At 44.7% G+C, this 20,156-nt stretch overlaps 1 protein-coding gene across 1 annotated transcript; it reads left to right on the forward strand.

The window, feature by feature from the left end:
* Positions 1–14,711: 14,711 nt before the first annotated feature.
* On the forward strand, positions 14,712–18,245 carry MYOCOS (myocilin opposite strand). The gene is made up of 2 exons (XM_032654179.1): positions 14,712–14,806; positions 18,086–18,245. Exons 1-2 carry the CDS (start codon positions 14,712–14,714, stop codon positions 18,243–18,245), a joined length of 255 nt encoding a protein of 84 aa, XP_032510070.1.
* The last annotated feature ends 1,911 nt before the right edge of the window (positions 18,246–20,156 follow it).

Below are 20,156 nucleotides of genomic sequence, written 5' to 3' on the forward strand. Positions count from 1 at the left end.
TGGCCCTTGGGTGGTAATAAGGGAGTGCACTGCTGGGACACATAGGATGTCCCCTACAGAGGGCCACTTCTCCAAGGTCGAGAAATGTAACTAACCTACCACATACATAAAAATACAAGTAGCAATTTAGACAAAATGAAGTGACAGCAGAATATGTTTCAGATGAAGGAACAAGATAAACCCTAGAAGAAGAACTAAGTGATGTGGAGGTAGGTAATCCACCTGAGAAAGAGTTGAGTAATGATCATTAAGATGATCAAATAACTCAGGAGAAGAATGGATGCACAGAGCGAGAAATAAAAGTTCTTAACAAAGAATTAGAAAATATAAAGAACAGAAAAACAATTGAAGAACACAATAACTGAAATGAAAAATACACTGTAAGGAATCAATAGTAGACTAAATGAAGGATAAGAACTGATCAGTGAGCTGGAAGACTGTAGTGGGAATCATTGCCACTGAACAGAATAAAGAAAAAAGAATGAAAAGAAATAAGGACAGTTTAAGAGACTGCTGGGACAACACCAAATGCACTAATATTCACATTGTAGGGGTCCCAGAAGGAGAAGAGAGAGAGAAAGAGCCTGAGAAAATACTCGAAGAGATAACAGTTGAAAACTTCCCTAATATGGGAAAGGAAACACTCACCCAAGTCCAGAGAGTGCAGAGAGTCCCATACTGGATTAACCCACATTAGAACACACCAAGACACATTGTAATCAAAATGACAAAAATTAAAGAGAGAATATTAAAAGCAACAAGGGAAAAGAAATAACATACATGGGAATTCTCATAAGGTTATCAGCTGATTTTTCAGCAGAAACTCTACAGGCCAGAAGGGAGTGGCATGATATACTTAAAGTGACAAAAGAGAAAAACCTATGACCAGAATACTCTACCCAGAAAGGCTGTCGTTCAAATTTGATGGAGAAATCAAAAGCTCTACAGACAAGCAAAAGCTAAGAGAATTCAGCACCACCAAGCCAGCTTTACAACAAATGCTAAAGGAATTTCTCTAGGTGGAAAAAAAAAAGGCCACAATTAGAAACAAGAAAATTACAAAAAGGAAAAGCTCACTAGTAAAGGCAAACACAGTAAAGGTAGGAAATCATCCACACACAAAGCTAGCAGGGAGGTTAAAAGACAAAAATAGTAAAAATCACTTGTATCCACAGTAAGCAATTAAGGGATACACAGAACAATTAGATGGAAAATATACCAAAAACAGTAATCATGAGGAGATGGGAGTATAAATGCAGGGTATCTAAAACGGAGTTGAAATTAAGAAATCAGCAACTTAAAACAAGTGCATATATATATAGACTGCTATACAAGAACCTCATGGTAAAAGCAAAACAAAAATCTATAATAAATATACACAAAAAAAGAAAAAGGAATCCAAACATAACACTAAAGATAGTCATCAAATCACAAGAGAAGAGAACAAAAGAAGAAAGGAGGAAAAAAAGACCTATAAAAACAAATCCAAAAGGAGACATCACAACCAGCACCACAGAAATACAAAGGATCTTAAGAGACTACTACAAGCAAATATATGCCAATAAAATGGACAACCTAGAAGTAATGGACAAATTCGTAGAAAGGTAGTCTCCCAAGACTGAACCATGAAGAGACAGAAAATATGTTCAGACCAATTACAAGTACTGAAGTTGAATCAGTAATTTAAAAGCTTGCAACAAGCAAAAGCCCAGGACCAGATGGCTTCATAGGTGAATTCCACCAAACATTTAGAGAAGAGTTAACACCTATCCTTCTGAAACTATTCCCAAAAATTGCAGAGGAAAAACAAATGCAGAGGAAAAAATTGCCTCTTATAGGAAAACATAGGAAGAACACTCTTGGACATAAATCACAGCAAGATCTTTTTTGACCCACCTACTAGAGTAATGGAAATAAAACCAAAAATAAACAAATGGGGCCTAATGAAACTTAAAAGCTTTTGCACAGCAAAGGAAACCATAAACAAGACGAAAAGACAGCCCTCAGAATAGGAGAAAATATTTGCAAATTAATCAATGGACAAAGGATTAATCTCCAAAATATACAAAGAGCTCATGCAGCTCAACATCAAAAAAACAAACAACCTAATCAAAAAATGGGCAGAAGATCTAAATAGACATTTCTCCAAAGAAGACATACAGATGGATAAGAGGCACATGAAAAGATGCTCAACAGCACTAATTATTACAGAAATGTAAATCAAAACTACAGTGAGGTACCACCTCACACTGGTCAGAATGGCCATCATTAAAAAATCTACACACAGTAAATGCTGGAGAGGGTGTGGAGAAAATGGAACACTCTTGCACTGTTGCTGGGAATGCAAATTGATACAGCCACTATGGAGAACGGTATGGAAGTTCCTTTAAAAAAACAAAATATAGAATTACCATATGACCCAGCAATCCCACTACTGGGCATATACCCAGAGAAAACCATAATTCAAAAATACACAGGCACCCCAATGTTCATTGCAGCACAATTTACAGTAGCCAGGTCATGGAAGCAACCTAAATGTCCTTTGACAGACGAATGGATAAAGAAGATGTGGTACATATATACACTGGAATATTAGCCATAAAGAGGAACAAAATTGGGTCATTTGTAGAGACGTGGATGGACCTAGAGACTGTCATGCAGAGTGAAGTAAGTCAGAAAGAGAAAAATATTCTATATTAATGCACATTTGTGGAATCTAGAAAAATGGTACAGATGAACTGGTTTGCAAGGCAGAAATAGAGACACGGATGTAGAGAACAAACGTATGGACACCAAGGGGGAAAGGGGGAGTGGGATGAATTGTGAGATTGGGACTAATATATATATACTAATATGTATAAAATAGATAACTAATGAGAACCTGCCATATAGCACAGGGAACTCCACTTTGCTCTACAGAAGAAACTAACACAACATTGTAAAACAACTATACCCCAACTAAAAAAAAAAAACAACAGGAATTTCAGGTTGTATTTCCCCCTTTACTCAAGAATTATTTCATACCGTGCTTCCATTAATAAATATTGAGGAGGGACTTCCCTGGTGGCGCAGTGGTTAAGAATCCACCTGCCAATGCAGGGGACACGGGTTTGAGCCCTGGTCTGGGAAGATGCCCCATGCCACGGAGCAACTAAGCCCGTGTGCCACAACTACTGAGACTGCACTCTGGAGCCCGCGAGCCACGACTACTGAGCCCATGCACCACAACTACTGAAGCTCGTGTGCCTAGAGCCCGTGCTGTGCAACAGGAGAAGCCACCACAATGAGAAGCCCGTGCATCGCAATGAAGAGTAGCCTGCACTTGCCACAACTAGAGGAAGCCCGTGCACAGCAGCAAAGACCCAACACAGACAATTAATTAATTAATTTTTAAAAATAAAAATAAATATTGAGGAATTTTCTGAATAAATAAATAAATAAATAAATTCAATGGTGTCCGTGATAAGAGTGGGCAGTGGACCTAGTATATGGAAATTGTGGGTAATTATCAGAACATTTCAACTGTTTCCATTGGTACATTTTCTCTTTATATTTCTCTTTACATCTGCAAACTGCTGATTCATTCCTTTGCTATTTTCATGTTGGCATATTTCTCCCATGCATTCTTTGCAGGTATTATCTCCAAGATGGTGCCTCAATTGTATCTTCAAAAGGCCATTCCATTGCACTATCGGGGTGGCAGCTTCTAGTTGGTACAGTATGCAATAGGACAGTGGACTCTATGGTTATGCGTCCATTGCCACATCTCCTTTGAGGTAAGGTGGGCTCCTTTGTTCAAAGAGAGGTAGGAACCCTTGAGGGGAGAACACACATTCTGTAAGCTCTCTGATGGTGCCAGTTGAGGTCCTGCAGGCAGCGAAGGCAAACCCATATGCAGAATGGGTCAGTTCCAGTCACCAAAGGGTTGGATGGTCTTCCAGTCATTTTTCCTTCCAAGCTCCTGACCAACGAGCCAAGTCTTCTCCCATTGCTCATGAGTTTGCAGATATTCTTGGCTTGGGCCCCTTCTCTTTCCACACAGAGTAAATGGCCAGATGAATTGCCCAAAACTCTACTGGGACAATTTTCCCTTGTCCCTATCCTTTAGGGCCACGACTAACAAGAGGTACAGCACAGCAGCCATCCAGTTTTGGCTTGCATCCACATATTACATTGACGGGACCAAACCTGAGTTTTCCCCTTCTTTCTAGGCTGACCATAAGGGACACTTCATGCAAACGTAGGGATGATCTGAGGGAGAGGTGCTGTGCAATATTAATGAAAGATGTGGGGGTCTGGGCCACCTGCTTGTAGCATGGGCCCTACTTATGCCCAGTTCTAGATATATAGCTTATGATAGACTGCTGCTGGCCTGCTCAACTTACGACCCTGAGGGCCTAACAGAGCTGCTCAAGATGAACAGTCCTGGCCATTTGGTCACTTCACGTCCTGAGGTCAGGTGTTCTGTTTCTCCCAGGAGCCTTGTATACATAAAACTCCATTGCAGATGGTCTTGCATTGTAATTTTCCTACTGTATCTTGCCGCACAGATCTTTTTCCCGTCATCAATACCTTTGATGGGGTCTTCTAGTCAGTTATCAACCAAGTGGCAAGTGAGTACACTTGCCTCACTGTCTGTACCTACAGGGGCCTTTCCTGCTCTAGAACCTGCTCAAGTTTGGCAGACTTTCATGTCACTCAGTACTCCCAAGTATGGAATATGCTGCCTCAGAGTCCAACAGTTGTGCTTTTGTGAGAGGTGTAAGGTGAAATATTTTGTCCTTTAATTTGGAGGTGATGGAACGGCATGACCCCAGATCTCTGGATCCCTAAAAACTTCACTGATGGGGCAGACCCACATCGACCTGCTCTAACAAATGTATTACTTGACTCAGCAGCGACAATTAGGGCTACAGCTGGGTTGAGTTTGCAGTAATCTTCAGTCTGGTTTTATTGTAGAGGGCCAGAGGAGCGAATTAAATGGGGATATTATGGGAGCCAGTATCTCTGCACCCTTTAGATTTCTAAGGGTGGTACCCATCAGGGCGATAACCACCCAGCACAAGATATTTGATTTACTATATTGACTGGGAGGAGACAGTTTCAGAGACTTTCATTTAGCAACTTAGTATTTCCCACAACAACAGCTCCTACCTCAGGCCCAGGCACAATGGGAGAGGACTGCCGACTTCCAAGTACGTCTGTTCCAATCATAAAAAGCATATGGAAAGCATGTGGAAAGGACCACTGGGTAGGTCCTGGACCCAGTGGACTCACTGTGATTCAAACCTGGGCCAGGACTCTATCCCTGGGCTCCATGTGTTCCCAACTCTAACAGAAGGACCATGTTGGCACTTTAAATATCAACGTCAACTTGAATCCTGCATCCAAAAATCTTCGAAATGTGTAGGTAATTCCCAGTGTATGGTTACTTGGGTAAATGGCCCTAGATCCCCATGAGGAATCATTATCATACACTCTCACCAGGGTATTGCAAGGACCTCCTCCTAGAACTTGATTTCTCTTTTATTTATTGATTTGTAAATAATTAATTTCTTTTTTTGGCCACTCTGTGCAGCATGCATGATCAGGGATCGAACCCGTGTGCCCTGCATTGGGAAGATGGAGTCTTAACCACTGGACCAACAGGGAAATTCCTGATTTCTCTTTTAGTGACTGTGGGTTATTAAGGTGGCTGCCCTCGTCCTCATCATCCAGCACTGATTTGATTGTAGAAACTGAGCAATACTTGCTGGCTCTTCACCATTCCTGGGAAGGCTGTGTTCTATGAACCACTTCTATAGTTGTGTGGGGGCCAAACCACCCAGCTGCCACTCTGGTTTTGCTGCTGGTTATGATAACATTATCCACCTGTTCCTGATCTTTAACCACCTGACCTCTCTTATTTTAGTATCTATTATGCTTGCTGCTATACGTGAGGCCAATTCCAGTCATAGCATCTCCCACTGTCAGCCCTTGCCTACAGAGGACAGCCACCCCTGGGCTTCCTAATGACACTGGAGCCCTTTTGTGCAATACATTCTTTGTTCCTTTGGTAAAGGGCATGTCCGCCATGTGCATCCCCAGAGCCTACTCAACTGGGTTTTCTGTCCTACACAGTATATCCAGTCTAGAATGCCCATTTCTCTGAGCCTTGTGTTACCTTCCACCATCCATCCTGGAATTTGTACTTCATTTGACATGGGCCATCTCTTACGGCCAGCTTCCAAGAGCCATCATAGCAGCCGGTGAGCAAAGTCTCCCAGGGCCCTTGCTGGGGAGTTAAAACATGTATCGCAGGACAGAGCTCTCCTAAACCCCCCTTGAGCCGGCATTCACAGGATCCGGTCTCAAATGTAGATTAATACCAGGCCCAGCTGGTACAGGTTAGCCGAGTGCTGTAGCTGTTTCTTCCTATAGTCCCTTTGGTCCCTTAGCAGTTTCCTGGCAGGCTATGTGGTGACTTGACTCTAGGTATTGGTCTGGCAGCCAGAATGGAGATCCTGAAGGGTGTGTGTGTTACCCTACAACACAGAGGCCTCTGCAGCATCTTTAATCAAGAGGAGTGCTAGTCTCCAATAGGGAGGACTAAACCATCTCAGCAGGCCCTGAGGATTTTCTTATAAGTTTACTTATTTATTTATTTTTGGCTGCATTGGGTCTTCGTTGCTGCGTGCAGGCTTTCTCTAGTTGCGGCGAGAGCGGGCTACTCCTTGTTACAGTGCCCGGACTTCTCATTGCAGTGGCTTCTCTTGTTACAGAGCACAGGCTCTAGGTGCTCGGACTTCAGTAGTTGCGGCATGTGGGCTCAGTAGTTGTGGCTCACGGGCTCTAGAGCACAGGCTCAGTAGTTGTGGTGCACGTGCTTAGTTGCTCCGCGGCATGTGGGATCTTCCCAGACCAGGGCTCAAACCTGTGTCCTCTGCATTGGAAGACAGATTCTTAACCACTGCGCCACCAGGAAAGCCCTCTGAGGATTTTCTTCATCCCAAGTCTCAGGATCCTGTTTTTTCCCAGCCTTGCTGGAACTGAGAAGTCAGCCTCCTCTGTAATACTACTTTTTTTTTTTTTTGGCGGTACACTGGCCTGTCACTGTCGTGGCCTCTCCCGTTGTGGAGCACAGGCTCCGGACGTGCAGGCTCAGCGGCCATGGCTCACGGGCCCAGCCGCTCCGCGGCATGTGGGATCCTCCCGGACCAGGGCACGAACCCGTGTCCCCTGCATCGGCAGGTGGACTCTCCACCACTGCGCCACCAGGGAAGCCCATGGAATGCTACTTTTATAATTACGTCCTCAGCCTTATCCTCAACGTCTTCTGTCCTTTGGCTGCAGAAACTAAGCTGTTGCCTAAGAGGCCTCTGACTTTCTCACTTCACCTTCAACTGCTGATTAATGACCCCAATCTTTCATCATCTTTCTCAGAAAGAGGCATCGTACTTATAATTGGTTCTTCCCCTGAGCCTCTCAAAAGCTTGAGATATTAAACCTTCCAGTTCATCCTCTTCCAACGCAATCCCATCCCAATTCACCATCAATGAAAAAAATTTTTTGGAATATAATTGCTTTACAATGTTGTTAGTTTCTGCTGTATAACAAAGTGAATCAGCTATATGTATACCTATATCCCCGTATTCCCTCCCTCTTGCACATCAATGAAAATTTTAACCACTGGCCATTACAGCTTGCCAGGGACTGCTAATGCTCCACATACCATCAGTGATAAGGTTCTCTTTGCCTGGTAACCCACAGCCACAATCTCTTTTTAGAGTCGTCTTCCTGAGACCACTGCTGGCACCCGTTGTGCTAGATTGAGTTTCCTGGGAAACACACTGAAATGTAGATTTATGTGCAGGAAGCTCATTGGGGGAGTGCCCTCTGCATCAGTAGCCATGGGAGAGAGAAGCTGAATTGCGATGTATCAATAATTACAACAAAGGCCTTGGTTGATTCTATAGGCAGCTCCTGAGGTAGGATGGGTCTGGGCATTCATACCCCTACACTCGTCAGTCATTGGATGAGGGCTATCATTTGTCTCTAGGGGAGGGGCTGAGGCAACTGTCTTCAGCTGAAAGCAATGCCTGGAGAGGGACTCACCTGAAAGCCATCAGCCACCAACACTCCTAGCATCTGGGGAAACGAGTGCCTCAGCCAGAAAGAGGATCTGGATGACGTGCCACAGCATCAGCTACGATGCGCTGGATGTTGTTTCAGGTGTTGAGATACAGCAGGGAGTATAGCAGGCAAAAACCTGTGTTTTTTTCTATATTTTAAGTGGAGTACACGAGGAAGGCATCACTGTGCAGGCAAAATTGAACAAAGACTTGAAGGAACAGAGGAAACAAGGTATGTAGATATTTGGGGCCGCGTGTTCCAGGCAGAGGCAACAGCAAGTGCAAAGCCTGGCTTGAAGAGGGAGTGTCCCTGGGTGTTCAGGAACACGAGGAAGCCAGAGTGAGAAAAAGGGAGAGTAACAATTGTCGAGGTCAGAGAAATTGGGAGTGAGGGAAGGAGGCAAATTGCAATAAGCTCTGAAGGCCATTGCAAGGGTTTTTGGCTTTTACTCTGAGTAAAAATGGAAAGCCATTGGAGGGTTTGGAGCAGAGGAGAAACATGACATATTTTTAAAGGATTTCTCTGGCTGTGTGTTGAAGGAGGGACAAGGATGAAAACAGGCCAGTTAGGAGGCTTTTGCAATTATTCATGCCAAGGATAATGATGAGTTGCGGACAAGGGCAGGTAACAGTGAGGGTGGTGAGAAGTGGCTGGATTCTGGATATAACTTGAAAAGTTGAGCTCAAAATCCATCTGTTGATGGACTGAATGTGAGTTTGAGAGAGAGAGATATAAGACAAAGATGACTTCTAGATTTGAGGCTCAAGCAGCTGAATGGATGGGGTTGCCATTAGCAGAAATGGGGAAGACAGCAGGTAGAGCAGGTTTGAAGGAGTTGATCAAGAGTTCATTCTTAGGCGTTTTGAGTTAAGTGTTTATTAGTAAAATGGAGATGTCAAGTGGACAGTTGATGTATCAGTCTGTAGTTCAGGAGAGAGATCTGGAGAGACAGACAGGATGTCATCATCCTAGAGATGGAATTTAATGATGTGACAATGAGATCAACAGAGAAATGAGAGTAGAGAAGAGATTCAAGGACCGAGCCTTGGATGCTCTAATGTTAAGAGTTTAGGAAGATGAAAAGAAACAAGCAAAGGGAACTAAGAAAGAGTAACCAGTGAGGTTGGGGCAGGAGACGTGTGGTGTCCTGGAAGCCAATGAGGAAATGTTTCAAGGGGGAGGGAGTGATTTACTGTTTCAAACGCTACTGATGGCTGAGTGAGAGGAGCGATGTTTTGGTAATTCACCGCTGGCGTGGATTTGATAGAGGATGGAAGGAAAGCAATTGGAGACAATGAATACAAACAACTCTCCTTCAAGAAATTTTTGTTGACTTGTTTTGCGGTGGGGAAAACTGGATTCAAGACAGAGTTTTAAGATGGGAGAAATAATGTTTGAACACTGATGGGAAAGATCCAGTAGAGAGGGGACATTTGATATTCAAGAGGAGAGGATTACTGGAGTGAAGACCTGATGTGGAGGAGAGAGGATGGGGTCAGGTGTCCGAGTGCAAGCGTTGGTCTCTGAAAAGGCATCGATAGTAACGGGAGAAGAGGCAAACAATATGGCGCAAAAGCTGGAAGGTGGGTAGGTGGGTGGGTGGTGGGTACTTTTGGAAGTTCTCTTGATTGTCTGTTTTCCTCAGCTGAAAATGAGAATTAGGAAGAAGGGCTGGAGGTTTGGGAAGAGATGAGAAGGTTTCTAGGCCTGAGATAAGTACCCAGTTGAAGTTTGCAGTCATGAATTTCAAGTGAGTGGTCATCAAGGTGTGTGTTGTAGCGTCAAGAGGTAGAGAGGTGAATGTAACTTAGGTTGGCACTCAGCCAAGCAAATGCAGACTAGAGGGGGGGTCAAGGGAGCTGAGAGTAGACTTGAGGGACTCACACACCTGTGCTGGTGCTAATTATCCTGTTACCTCAGCTAGGCATCTATGCCTATAAAAATTATACCCGGCTTATACATCTTGCAGAGGTTGAGAATCCCGTTCAGGGTAGAGTGCTAGAGCCATAAATTTTTGTAGCTGTAGGGATGGCAAGATAATATAGTCCCTAGAGGTGTCTCCACTTTGGCTTTCCCAGTTCAAGTCTTCCTGGGAGGCACAGCAGGGTGACCCATCCTGTTCTTCCAGGAGGATTCCTGTCCCTCTTTTGCCTGCATATCCTCCCAACAATCCCTATCCCTTGGTCTTTGTTCCACATAGCTGAGAGAGCCTAAGAGAGAAGTTTCAGTTCCCCTATTGTAAAATTAGTAATATTGGTAGTTGTATAGTTTTCTATTGTTTTTTAGAGAATACATGTTTTCATTTTATTCTATTTTGTGAGTGGAAAACCGCAGTCATTAAATACATGAACTTGGGTGTCAGGTAGACCATGTTTTGAAGTCCAGCTTTTTTTTTTTTAACATCTTTATTGGAGTATAATTGCTTTACAATGGTGTGTTAGTTTCTGCTCTATAACAAAGTGAATCAGCTATACATATACATACATCCCCATATCTCATCCCTCTTGCATCTCCCTCCCACCCTCCCTATCCCACCCCTCTAGGTGGTCACAAAGCACCGAGCTGATCTCCCTGTGTTATGCGGCTGCTTCCCACTAGCTATCTATTTTACATTTGGTAGTGTATATATGTCAGTGCTACTCTCTCACGTAGTCCCAGCTCACCCTGCCCCCTCCCCGTGTCCTCAAGTCCATTCTCTACCTCTGCATCTTTATTCTGGTCCTGCCCCTCGTGAACCCCAGCTTTAACACATGTTATCTCACAAGTAGCAGCTAATTTCTAATGTGATTTCATTATAGTTAATGGAGAGAAATACAGACTCTCTTACCGCCAAACTGCTCTATTACCAGGGCTGCTTCTTACACATCTGAAGTGTCAACTTCACGTTTGGATGTCAGGGTTCAGAAACATGTTTTAGATTTGTATGGAATATCATAAAGGATGGCTAGCATAGGAGGTAGGGGTTTTTCCAGGTTTGTATTGCTGTTAATCATTCAGATATATCTGACGACAGCAAACTTCCCAAGGGTTCCTACTTAAGAGCTCAGACTTCGTTCTCCAAAGTCGTTGGGCCAAAACAACACCAAACAAACCAATAATGGTTTCTGACATATTCAAACACAATAGAGAAACTTGATTATGTTAGACTTTGGTAATCACATGGCTAAAGGAGACAGATGGGAACAACAATGCTATTGCACTTTCCGATTTAATTTAAGTAATTGTTGGGTTCCCACTAGGAAGTCAACACTGTGCCAAGCCTGGGTTAGGAGGGAGGGAAAAAATAGGGCTCCTGGGCTTCCCTGGTGGCACAGTAGTTAAGAATCTGCCTGCCAATTCAGGGGACACGGGTTCAAGCCCTGGTCCGAGAAGATCCACGTGACGCATAACAACTAAGCCCATGCGCCACAGCTACTGAGCCTGCGCTCTAGAGCCTGCAAGCCACAACTGCTGAGCCCACGTGCCTAGAACCCGTGCTCTGCAACAAGACAAGCCACCCCCATGAGAAGCTTGTGCATTGCAACAAAGAGTAGCCCCCGCTCACCACAACTAGAGAAAGCCTGCACACAGCAATGAAGACCCAACACAGCCAAAAATAAATAAATAAAATTAATTAATTAAAAAAAAAATAGGGGGGCTTCCCTGGTGGCGCAGTGGTTGAGAGTCCGCCTGCTGATGCAGGGGACACGGGTTCGTGCCCCAGTCTGGGAGGATCCCACATGCCGCCGAGCGGCTTGGGCCCGTGAGCCATGGCCGCTGAGCCTGCGCGTCCAGAGCCTGTGCTCTGCAATGGGAGAGGCCCCAACAGTGAGAGGCCCATGTACCGCAAAAAAAAAAAAAAAAAAAAAAAAAAAATAGGGCTTCTACTTTCAAAAAGCATATAATTGAGTTTGTGAGGAAAAGGCTTACATTCATGTTATTACATCAAGGGCAGTATACACACATATTCATATTCATCCTGGGCTAAATGTATATATATGTATATATATGTGTGTGTGTATGTGTATATAAACACGAATCTAAACATTTTAAAAGCCAAAAAAAGGTTAAATTAGGGATTTTTGCAAATATTTTCTCAATCCTCACAACTGCCCTTGTAGAGATTATTACTTCTTTTTGTAATTGAAGTATAATTGATTTACAATGTTATGTTAATTTCTGCTGTACAGCAAAGTGATTCAATTATATATATATACATTCTTTAAAAATTCTTTTCCATTATGGTTTATCACAGGATATTGAATATAATTCCCTGTGCTATACAGTAGGACCCTGTTTTTTATCCATTCTATATATAATGGTTTGCATCTGCTAATCCCAAACTTCCACTCCATCCCTCCCCCACTCCCCCTTCACTGGCAACCACAAGTCTGTTCTCTATGTCTGTGAGTCTGTTTCTGTTTCATAGATAGGTTCATTTGTGTCATAGTTTAGATTCCACATGTAAGCGATATCATATGGTATTTGTCTTTTTCGTTCTGACTGATTTAGTATGATAATCTCTAAGTCCATCTATGTTGCTGCAAATGGCATTATTTCATTCTTTTCTATGGCTGAGTAGTATTCCATTGTGTGTGTTTGTGTGTGTGTGTGTGTGTGTGTGTGTGTGTGTGTGTGTGTGTGTATACACCACATCTTCTTCTTTATCCACTCGTCTGTCGATGGACATTTAGGTTGTTTTCATATCTTGGCTATTGTGAATAGTACTGCTATGAGTATTACTCCTCTTTTACCGGTAGGAAAACCGAGGCTTATAGAAGTTAAATTACTTGCCCAAGATTATCCACCTCAAAAGTGAAAGTCATGAAATCAGTCAATACCTTTTATTTCAAAGTCAAAGCACCTGCCGCCTCAGCAGAAGTGCTGAGTCATCAGGAAGGAGTGGGATCAATTATTATGATGCTGCTGGGAGAACGGCTGTACATGAATTAGCTTTTTAAATGTAGTCAGTAGTAACAGGTCATGCTTTCCAGCCTCTTTGTGTGCTTCCTCGTTGCTCATGTCGCCCAAGGCTCTTGCCCTGCTTTGCGCTCAAGACCCATCTCCCCCACCACCACCCCCGCAACATCTTTGGGGATTTCTCATCAAGGTCAATTCTGCAGGGAAAATCTGTGTCAGCTGCTAACTTATTTATTTAGTTGCACTGGGTCTTAGTTGCAACAGGTGGACTCCTTAGTTGCAGCTCGCGGTCTCCTGAGCTCCAGCATATGAACTCTTAGTTGCGGCACACATGTGTGATCTAGTTCCCTGACCAGGGATCGAACCCAGGCCCCCTGCATTGGGAGCTCAGAGTCTTAACTACTGTACCACCAGGAAAGTCCCAGCTGCTACCTTTGAAGGGCAAAAATCAATCAATTAACTCAAGCTCTTGAGAGAGATTGACTACAGGAGGATTAAAAAAGTCTGGGAGGCAGTTGGCGGCAGTAGCGGTGGTTTTAGACTTTTCCTTCTCTGAGACGGTGGAGTAACTGACGTGTGGGAACAGAGGCTGCACAGAATGAGGGCATTTCTTCAAAGACCATGAGCTGAGGTGTGGAAAGGGTCATATCCTGAGCTGATCTGGAATCAAAAGGTGAGTCATTTGGGCTTCCTCCTAAGAACAAACCTTTCCAGCCAGCAGGCCAGGCTGGCTAGCTCAAGCCATTGCAACTCACGTTCTGAGAATGGCCATGTCACCCCGTAAGTGTGACCAGGTATCCAGGAATGAAGACTCATCCCTTACTCCTTTGGAAATGGCTTGGCACCGAGGCAGAACTGGAGGGTCACTTGACTCTGTACTGGAGTCTTTGAAGCCAGGCAGACGTAGGTTGAGATTCTATGTCTATGCCCCCTGGGGAAGCTACCTAATTTCTCTGCTGCTCAGTTTCCCCATTGGCTCAATGGGGATCATCATAACTTACCTTGCAGAGTTACTGTGGTTACCAAACAGAATACTGTAAAAGGATATCCCACATCCGACACTAAAGAGGTCCCACTGCTGTTATTTTTCTTCTCAATATCAAGCCTCCGGTATCTCTGCCAGGTGCACATCTGAATAAGTAGCCTTGTCAATCCTATGTCCCTTTCCTGTTCTTGAGAAGGTAAGTGCTCCAGGAAGAGGGCGGCTCTGCGTGTGTCAGTGATGCCAAACAGCCCTGTGAGAGAAGGGCTCCATGGAAGTGGCACTCGTTAGAGGGGAAGCAGCACCGACAGGGCCCAGCTGTGCAACCTGGGGAGAGACAGTTCACCTCTCTGGGCCTCCGTTTCCTCAGCTGTTCCCTGGGGGAAATCATAGCTGCCCTTGGTTTCCATATCACAAGATTGGGTTAATAATACCTGTTCTATCTAAGGTCGGGAGGACCTTGCTCTTCCCCCACAGCAGGTATTTGAATGAGAAAATGTCTGCCTCGTGACAGGGGTGGGACTGGGGAATGGGAGGAGGGGGGGTGGGCTGTAGGGAGGACCCACTGAGAACATGGCAGTGAAAGTCCTCTGCAAAAAAAAAGTCCTCTGCCATGTTGGACCCAGGCAGAGCAGTCCCAACCCCTGAAGCATGTTTGCTGGTGCTTTTGTTTTAGATTCACAGGTGCGGTGAATCTAAATCCTCTGAGTGCAAGGCCATGGCAGAGAAAGGCTCCATGGGCAACAGCATTAACCTCCCCTACAGAGACCTGGCCTCCGAGGTGACCAAGCGCCGAATCACCATGACCATGAGGTATTTCCGGGGTCTCTGGTGGGGGTTAGGATGGAACATAAATGCTGATCCTCACCAAGTGCCGTAAAATGCCTCCAGATGCTGGTTTATGTAAATGTATTCATCCACTGCAGCAAGGCAGATTTTTCTTTTTACATCTTTATTGGAGTATAATTGCTTTACAATGGTGTGTTAGTTTCTGCTTTACAACAAAGTGAATCAGTTATACGTATGTTCCCGTATCTCTTCCCTCTTGCGTCTCCCTCCCTCCCACCCTCCCTACCCCACCCCTCCAGGTGGTCACAACGCACCGAGCTGATCTCCCTGTGCTATGCGGCTACTTCCCACTAGCTATCTATTTTACGTTGGGTAGTGTATATATGTCCATCCCTCTCTCTCGCTTTGTCAGAGCTTACCCTTCCCGCTCCCCATATCCTCAAGTCCATTCTCTAGCAAGGCAGATTTTACAGATGAGAAAACACTTTGTCACCCACTGTGGGAAACATACCCTTGTCACGTGATCCTTCAATAGGCAATGATAAGGGCGCTGGGATGAACTTCAGGTCAGTGGCTCTTGACTGGGGAGTGAGGATCACGTTGATAATCAGCTGGAAGTTATGATGTACCCTCTCAGTGTAAAAATGCATGACTTTGCAAAGTTTGGGAACAGCATGGACTCCCCGAAGCTTGTCCTCATTCCCAGCTAGGCTGTAAGCTCCCTGCAAGGACTGCTTTTCTCCTTCATGACTCTGCACCTGGTGCCCAGGACTGTGCTAGCATGCCCTTAGAAAGGGGAGGCCTCGACAGCTTATCTGGCGCAAAGGAGAGGGTTTGTTTGCCTGCCTTGCAGTAGTTAGCTGCCTGAGCTGCATGCTGGAGTTCTCCAACAAATCCACTGCCTGACACCTTCCCCTGATTGTAGGCTCAGTGGATAAAATACAGGATGCCTAGTTAAATTTGAACTTTAGATGAACAACAAAAAGGGGTTTTTTTGGCCTAAGTAAGTCTGTGTGACATTTGTGATATACTTACAGTAAAAATTATTTATCTGAAATTCCAATTTAACTGGGCACCCTGTATTTTCCTTTGCTAAATCTGGCAAGCCTACGATGGCCACTGTGGGATGCTCTGCACTCTTTCTGGTCTGAGATCCCCAGATCCAGTCAGGTGCCCAAGACATCTCATATATAAAGGTATATAAAGAAAACATTAGGATTCCAATTTATATGAACACTGAGCTCTATTGAAATTGATGTTTGGTTGGATGCTGCACCTTCCCTGTGTGTCAGGAGGTTGTGTGTAGCTTGAGACTTTCCACATGGGAGGACGGGAGCTGCAAAGCTGGAGGAAGGCCACCTTCACTGGACTGCTTCACTCACTCGCAGCAAATGCCAACATGTTGCAGTTTGTCTGTGTGAGTTAAGTGGACTTATAAGTTATTGTGTCTAGTCTTTTTTTTTTTGGCGGTATGCGGGCCTCTCACTGTTGCGGCCTCTCCCGTTGCGGAGCACAGGCTCCGGACGCGCAGGCTCAGCGGCCATGGCTCACGGGCCCAGCCGCTCTGCGGCATGTGAGATCTTCCCAGACCGGGGCACGAACCCGTATCCCCTGCATCAGCAGGCGGACTCTCAACCACTGTGCCACCAGGGAAGCCCTATTGTGTCTAGTCTTAATGAATGCAACCCTCAACAGAGAAAAGTGGCCTAACAAATTTCTGCCAAGAAACCTGGATTGAAGTCATTCTAATAATGCAGATATGAGTAAACAACAACTGGCAGAGCTGACACTTTTGGTGTGAGTTCTGTGGGTATAGTAGGAGCTTAAAAATAATGATTTTATGAAATCTGACAAGTTGGCTCAAAATAAAAATTATTGATTTGAAATAGGGACCTCCGTCCAGTTTGTTCACAGTGCTTCTTGACTTTAGAGTTTGTTGGGATGTAAGATATTAGTGAATTGATTTAAAAAATTATGTACAATTTCTTAGTTAACATAGGTATGGAGTTTTAAACCTTTACAGATGGGGCTGCGTGGCAAATTTGACACCACTGGTTAGACTGTGGAGTGGGCATTGTCTCCAGGGTGCTGTGGTCACTATGTTCTAAAATCCACTCAGGAAGGAAGAGATCCCACAGTTCTGGGGCCTCTCCTGGCTTCCTTCCTGGTTAGCCCCTCCCCATTCCCCCACATCCCTGCAGCAACATTAGGTAGGCATCAGCTCTCACTGGAGATGCAGCAGTGAACTTGTGATCAGGAAATCTGAGTTTGGATTCCAGTTCGGTATTTTTTTTTGTGTGTGTGACCCATCTCCCTTTTTACTTTATTTTATTTATTTATCTATTTATGGCTGTGTTGGTCTTCGTTTACTGTGCGAGGGCTTTCTCCAGCTGTGGCAAGCGGGGGCCACTCTTCATCGCAGTGCGCGGGCCTCTCACTATCGCGGTCTCTCCTGCTGCGGAGTACAGGCTCCAGACGCGCAGGCTCAGTAGCTGTGGCTCACGGGCCTGGTCGCTCCGCAGCATGCAGGATCCTCCCAGACCAGGGCTCAAACCCATGTCCCCTGCATTGGCAGGCAGACTCTCAACCACTGCGCCACCAGGGAAGCCCTCCAGTTCTGTATTTTACTGGCCATATGACCCGGGTAAATCGCCTTCTGTCTCAGCTTCCTCAGCTGAAAAACTTAACAGGTGTGAGCTGTCCTTGAGAATCTGAATGTAGTTAGTTTCTAGTTAATTTCCAAGTCCCTAGACCAGAGTAGGTGTTGATTCAGCAAACAGTTAATTCTGAATCTCTAATCACTTAACTGGCTAGTCCTATTCCCTTGAAGGCAGGGTTTGCCCAGACCTGAGTAGAATGGAGATGCCTGGTGCATTCTAGCAGATGGGAAGGAGAACCTGGCAGGCTGGAGGTGGGGACGGGGGCAGGCAGGGGGTGACTAGGCAGAAAGGAGAGCTGAAGTGAGCCTAGGCTGAACTAGCCAGAGAATAGCTGGTATGCAAATAAAACATAGAGAGAGAGCCTGCCCTGGGCTGAAACTACAGAGAGCTGGCTGGTAGGGGTGGACCCCAGCTACACTGGTTCCATGGGACCAGTGGAGATGGTTAAATTGTCTCTGAGAAGAGCAGACACACAAAGTGTAAAGAGAGTTTATCTTATCTTTGCCAGGTGATGGCTCTGTAAACGTGGGTAGGTGAGTCAGGATGTCCTCCAAAATGCTGTATGCTCTTTAGGTGCTGGGATCTGGGGGTTCTTTTTAAAAATCCCACCTTTAAATGACATTCAGTGTGCCTTTCTTCCCAGAGAAGAGAGATTTACCAAGAAAAGTGATGAAGCCGGGGAGATGCCCTCAGATATGGATTTGGGACAAGCTCGTCCTCCTAGTGCAGCTGACTCCGAAGTACCCCCAGCCCCACCTCCTTCTCCAACTGAAGACTCCAAAGTTTCCTTCTTAAGCACCTAAAACATCAATCATTTTGAACTAGACTTTGACAGAAAACTCCATAAAACAGTTTCCGTGAAGTCACTGGGGTTGGCTTTGAAGACTCTCTTAGAAAATCTTTGTTCTTTCTTTCCTAGTTTTCTTCTCCTACAACCACTGTTGAGCATTGTTTATCCTTACTTATGCACTTAGAGTAATCTTTGGTTTCTCAAGCCAAGTCTCTGATGTCTCTGTTTGGTCTTTAATTTATGCCACACGGTAGAACACTTATGGTAGTCAGTTGTATTTGAATTAAAAAAAAAATGATAAGGCCTCAGTGTTTGTTACTAAACCTGGATGAGTGAAAATCTGAATTTAAAGATCTGAGCTCCGGAGAACCCTGAGGGCTTTGGGTTTTCAAACCTCAGCCTGGGACGTGACAGTTTTGTGGCCTTTTGTGGGATCTCCTGGGCTTGGACTGGGCTGCATTTCACATTGATGGACGACATTTTCAAAGTTTGTTTCTTGGAGATTTTTAAGTGAATTTCAAACTCTAACAGAAGAAACTTAACTTCAACAGCAGCCAAGCGCAGAGTGGCTTAGTTAGGGAGGAGGGACATACTGCTCAGGTCTCATGCTCAAGACTCCCCAGAGCGCTTCTAAGGACCCACAGGGCTCTTCTGAAGAGTCAGAAAGCATTTAAAGAGGTGATCATTCAAATCCACTGTCCTCAGCTGCCGTTGGGGAGGGGGAAATTTCCTCCTCTATTCCTCTTGAGTCCTGGTGGTTAGACTAATAGTAAAATTGACAAGACAGATGAACAGGAGAAAGAGAAATAAATTTTAATTCATGTGCATGGAGGTCTCATGGAATTGGGACCAAAGAAGTGGCCAAAGCAGGCAGTTTTTATACTTTTTAGACAAGGAAACAATACATTTGTGAGGAATAGGTAGGACAAAGAAATTTAGGTTTTGGGGTGCTCAATTAATGAAGAATCTAAACAGAGTTTGGGCTTGGAGTAGTAAATAAAAAGTAACAAGATTTGTTTACACAGGCTTCTCAGCCCGAATTCTCTCTCTGACCATAAGTGTGTCTGTTTATGTGAGAGATTTATTTCCTACTTTAAGGGTCAGACAGAAAGGAGGGTCAGAGTATTCCTCTTGCATTGGCCGTTGCTTAGGTAACTTATTTAAGATAATCCATACGCCATTGAGGCACATTTTGGGGTGGCCTGCCCTGGCCCCCAACAGGGCCATCTTTTATTCTATTCACTTCTTCAGAGTCCTTGTGGGTGTTCTCCCTCCAAGCCCACCCTTATGTGTGCTCAGGTCCCCTCCCCACATAGCGGGCTGTGCTGTTGATGTGGAAGTCAGGTTCCTTCTTGTGGTCTGCTGCCGCAGCAGTGAAACAGGGGGAACATGCCTGGAGCACCTGTCATCGCCAGCTGGGGGCTCAACACACACATGACCTCATCCTCAGTCAGATGAGAGAACAAGCCTGCACTGTCCAATAGGGTAGCCACTAGCCACAGGTGACTACTTAAACATAAATTCATCAAAATTAAATATAACATTCAGTTCCTTGCACTAGCCACATTTCAAGTGCTCAATAGCTACATGTGGCTGGTGGCTACCATACTGGATGTTACAGATATAGAGCATACTGTGGTTACAGAAAGTTCCATTACCACTGGAACAGAGGTTAACTGACTAGTCTAGGGTCACACAGCCAGTTAAGCATAGAATCAAGGAGGGAAGATGGTGGGAAGGGGTACCCCTTGAGGTAGTTTTATTTCTGATTGTTTCTGGGCAAGTTCCAGGATATTTTTTCTGTTTATTCATGTGTTCAAAATATTAAGTACCTACTGTGTGAGCTGGACACTTCTAGGGACATATTATTATTTTGGCTTTGTTAAATCTTGGTCATGAGTCTATTCATTTATTTATTTTTAAC

The sequence above is a fragment of the Phocoena sinus genome, chromosome 1 (genome assembly GCF_008692025.1).
Source record: "Phocoena sinus isolate mPhoSin1 chromosome 1, mPhoSin1.pri, whole genome shotgun sequence".
NCBI classification, from domain to species: Eukaryota; Metazoa; Chordata; class Mammalia; order Artiodactyla; family Phocoenidae; genus Phocoena; species Phocoena sinus.

What these genes read in the sequence shown, in the direction of transcription:
- MYOCOS (XM_032654179.1), top strand. Translation starts at nt 14,712, where the DNA reads ATGGCAGAGAAAGGCTCCATGGGCAACAGCATTAACCTCCCCTACAGA. An exon ending in CGAATCACCATGACCATGAG is followed by an intron (nt 14,807 to 18,085) that starts GTATTTCCGGGG and finishes CTTTCTTCCCAG; the next exon opens with AGAAGAGAGATTTACCAAGA.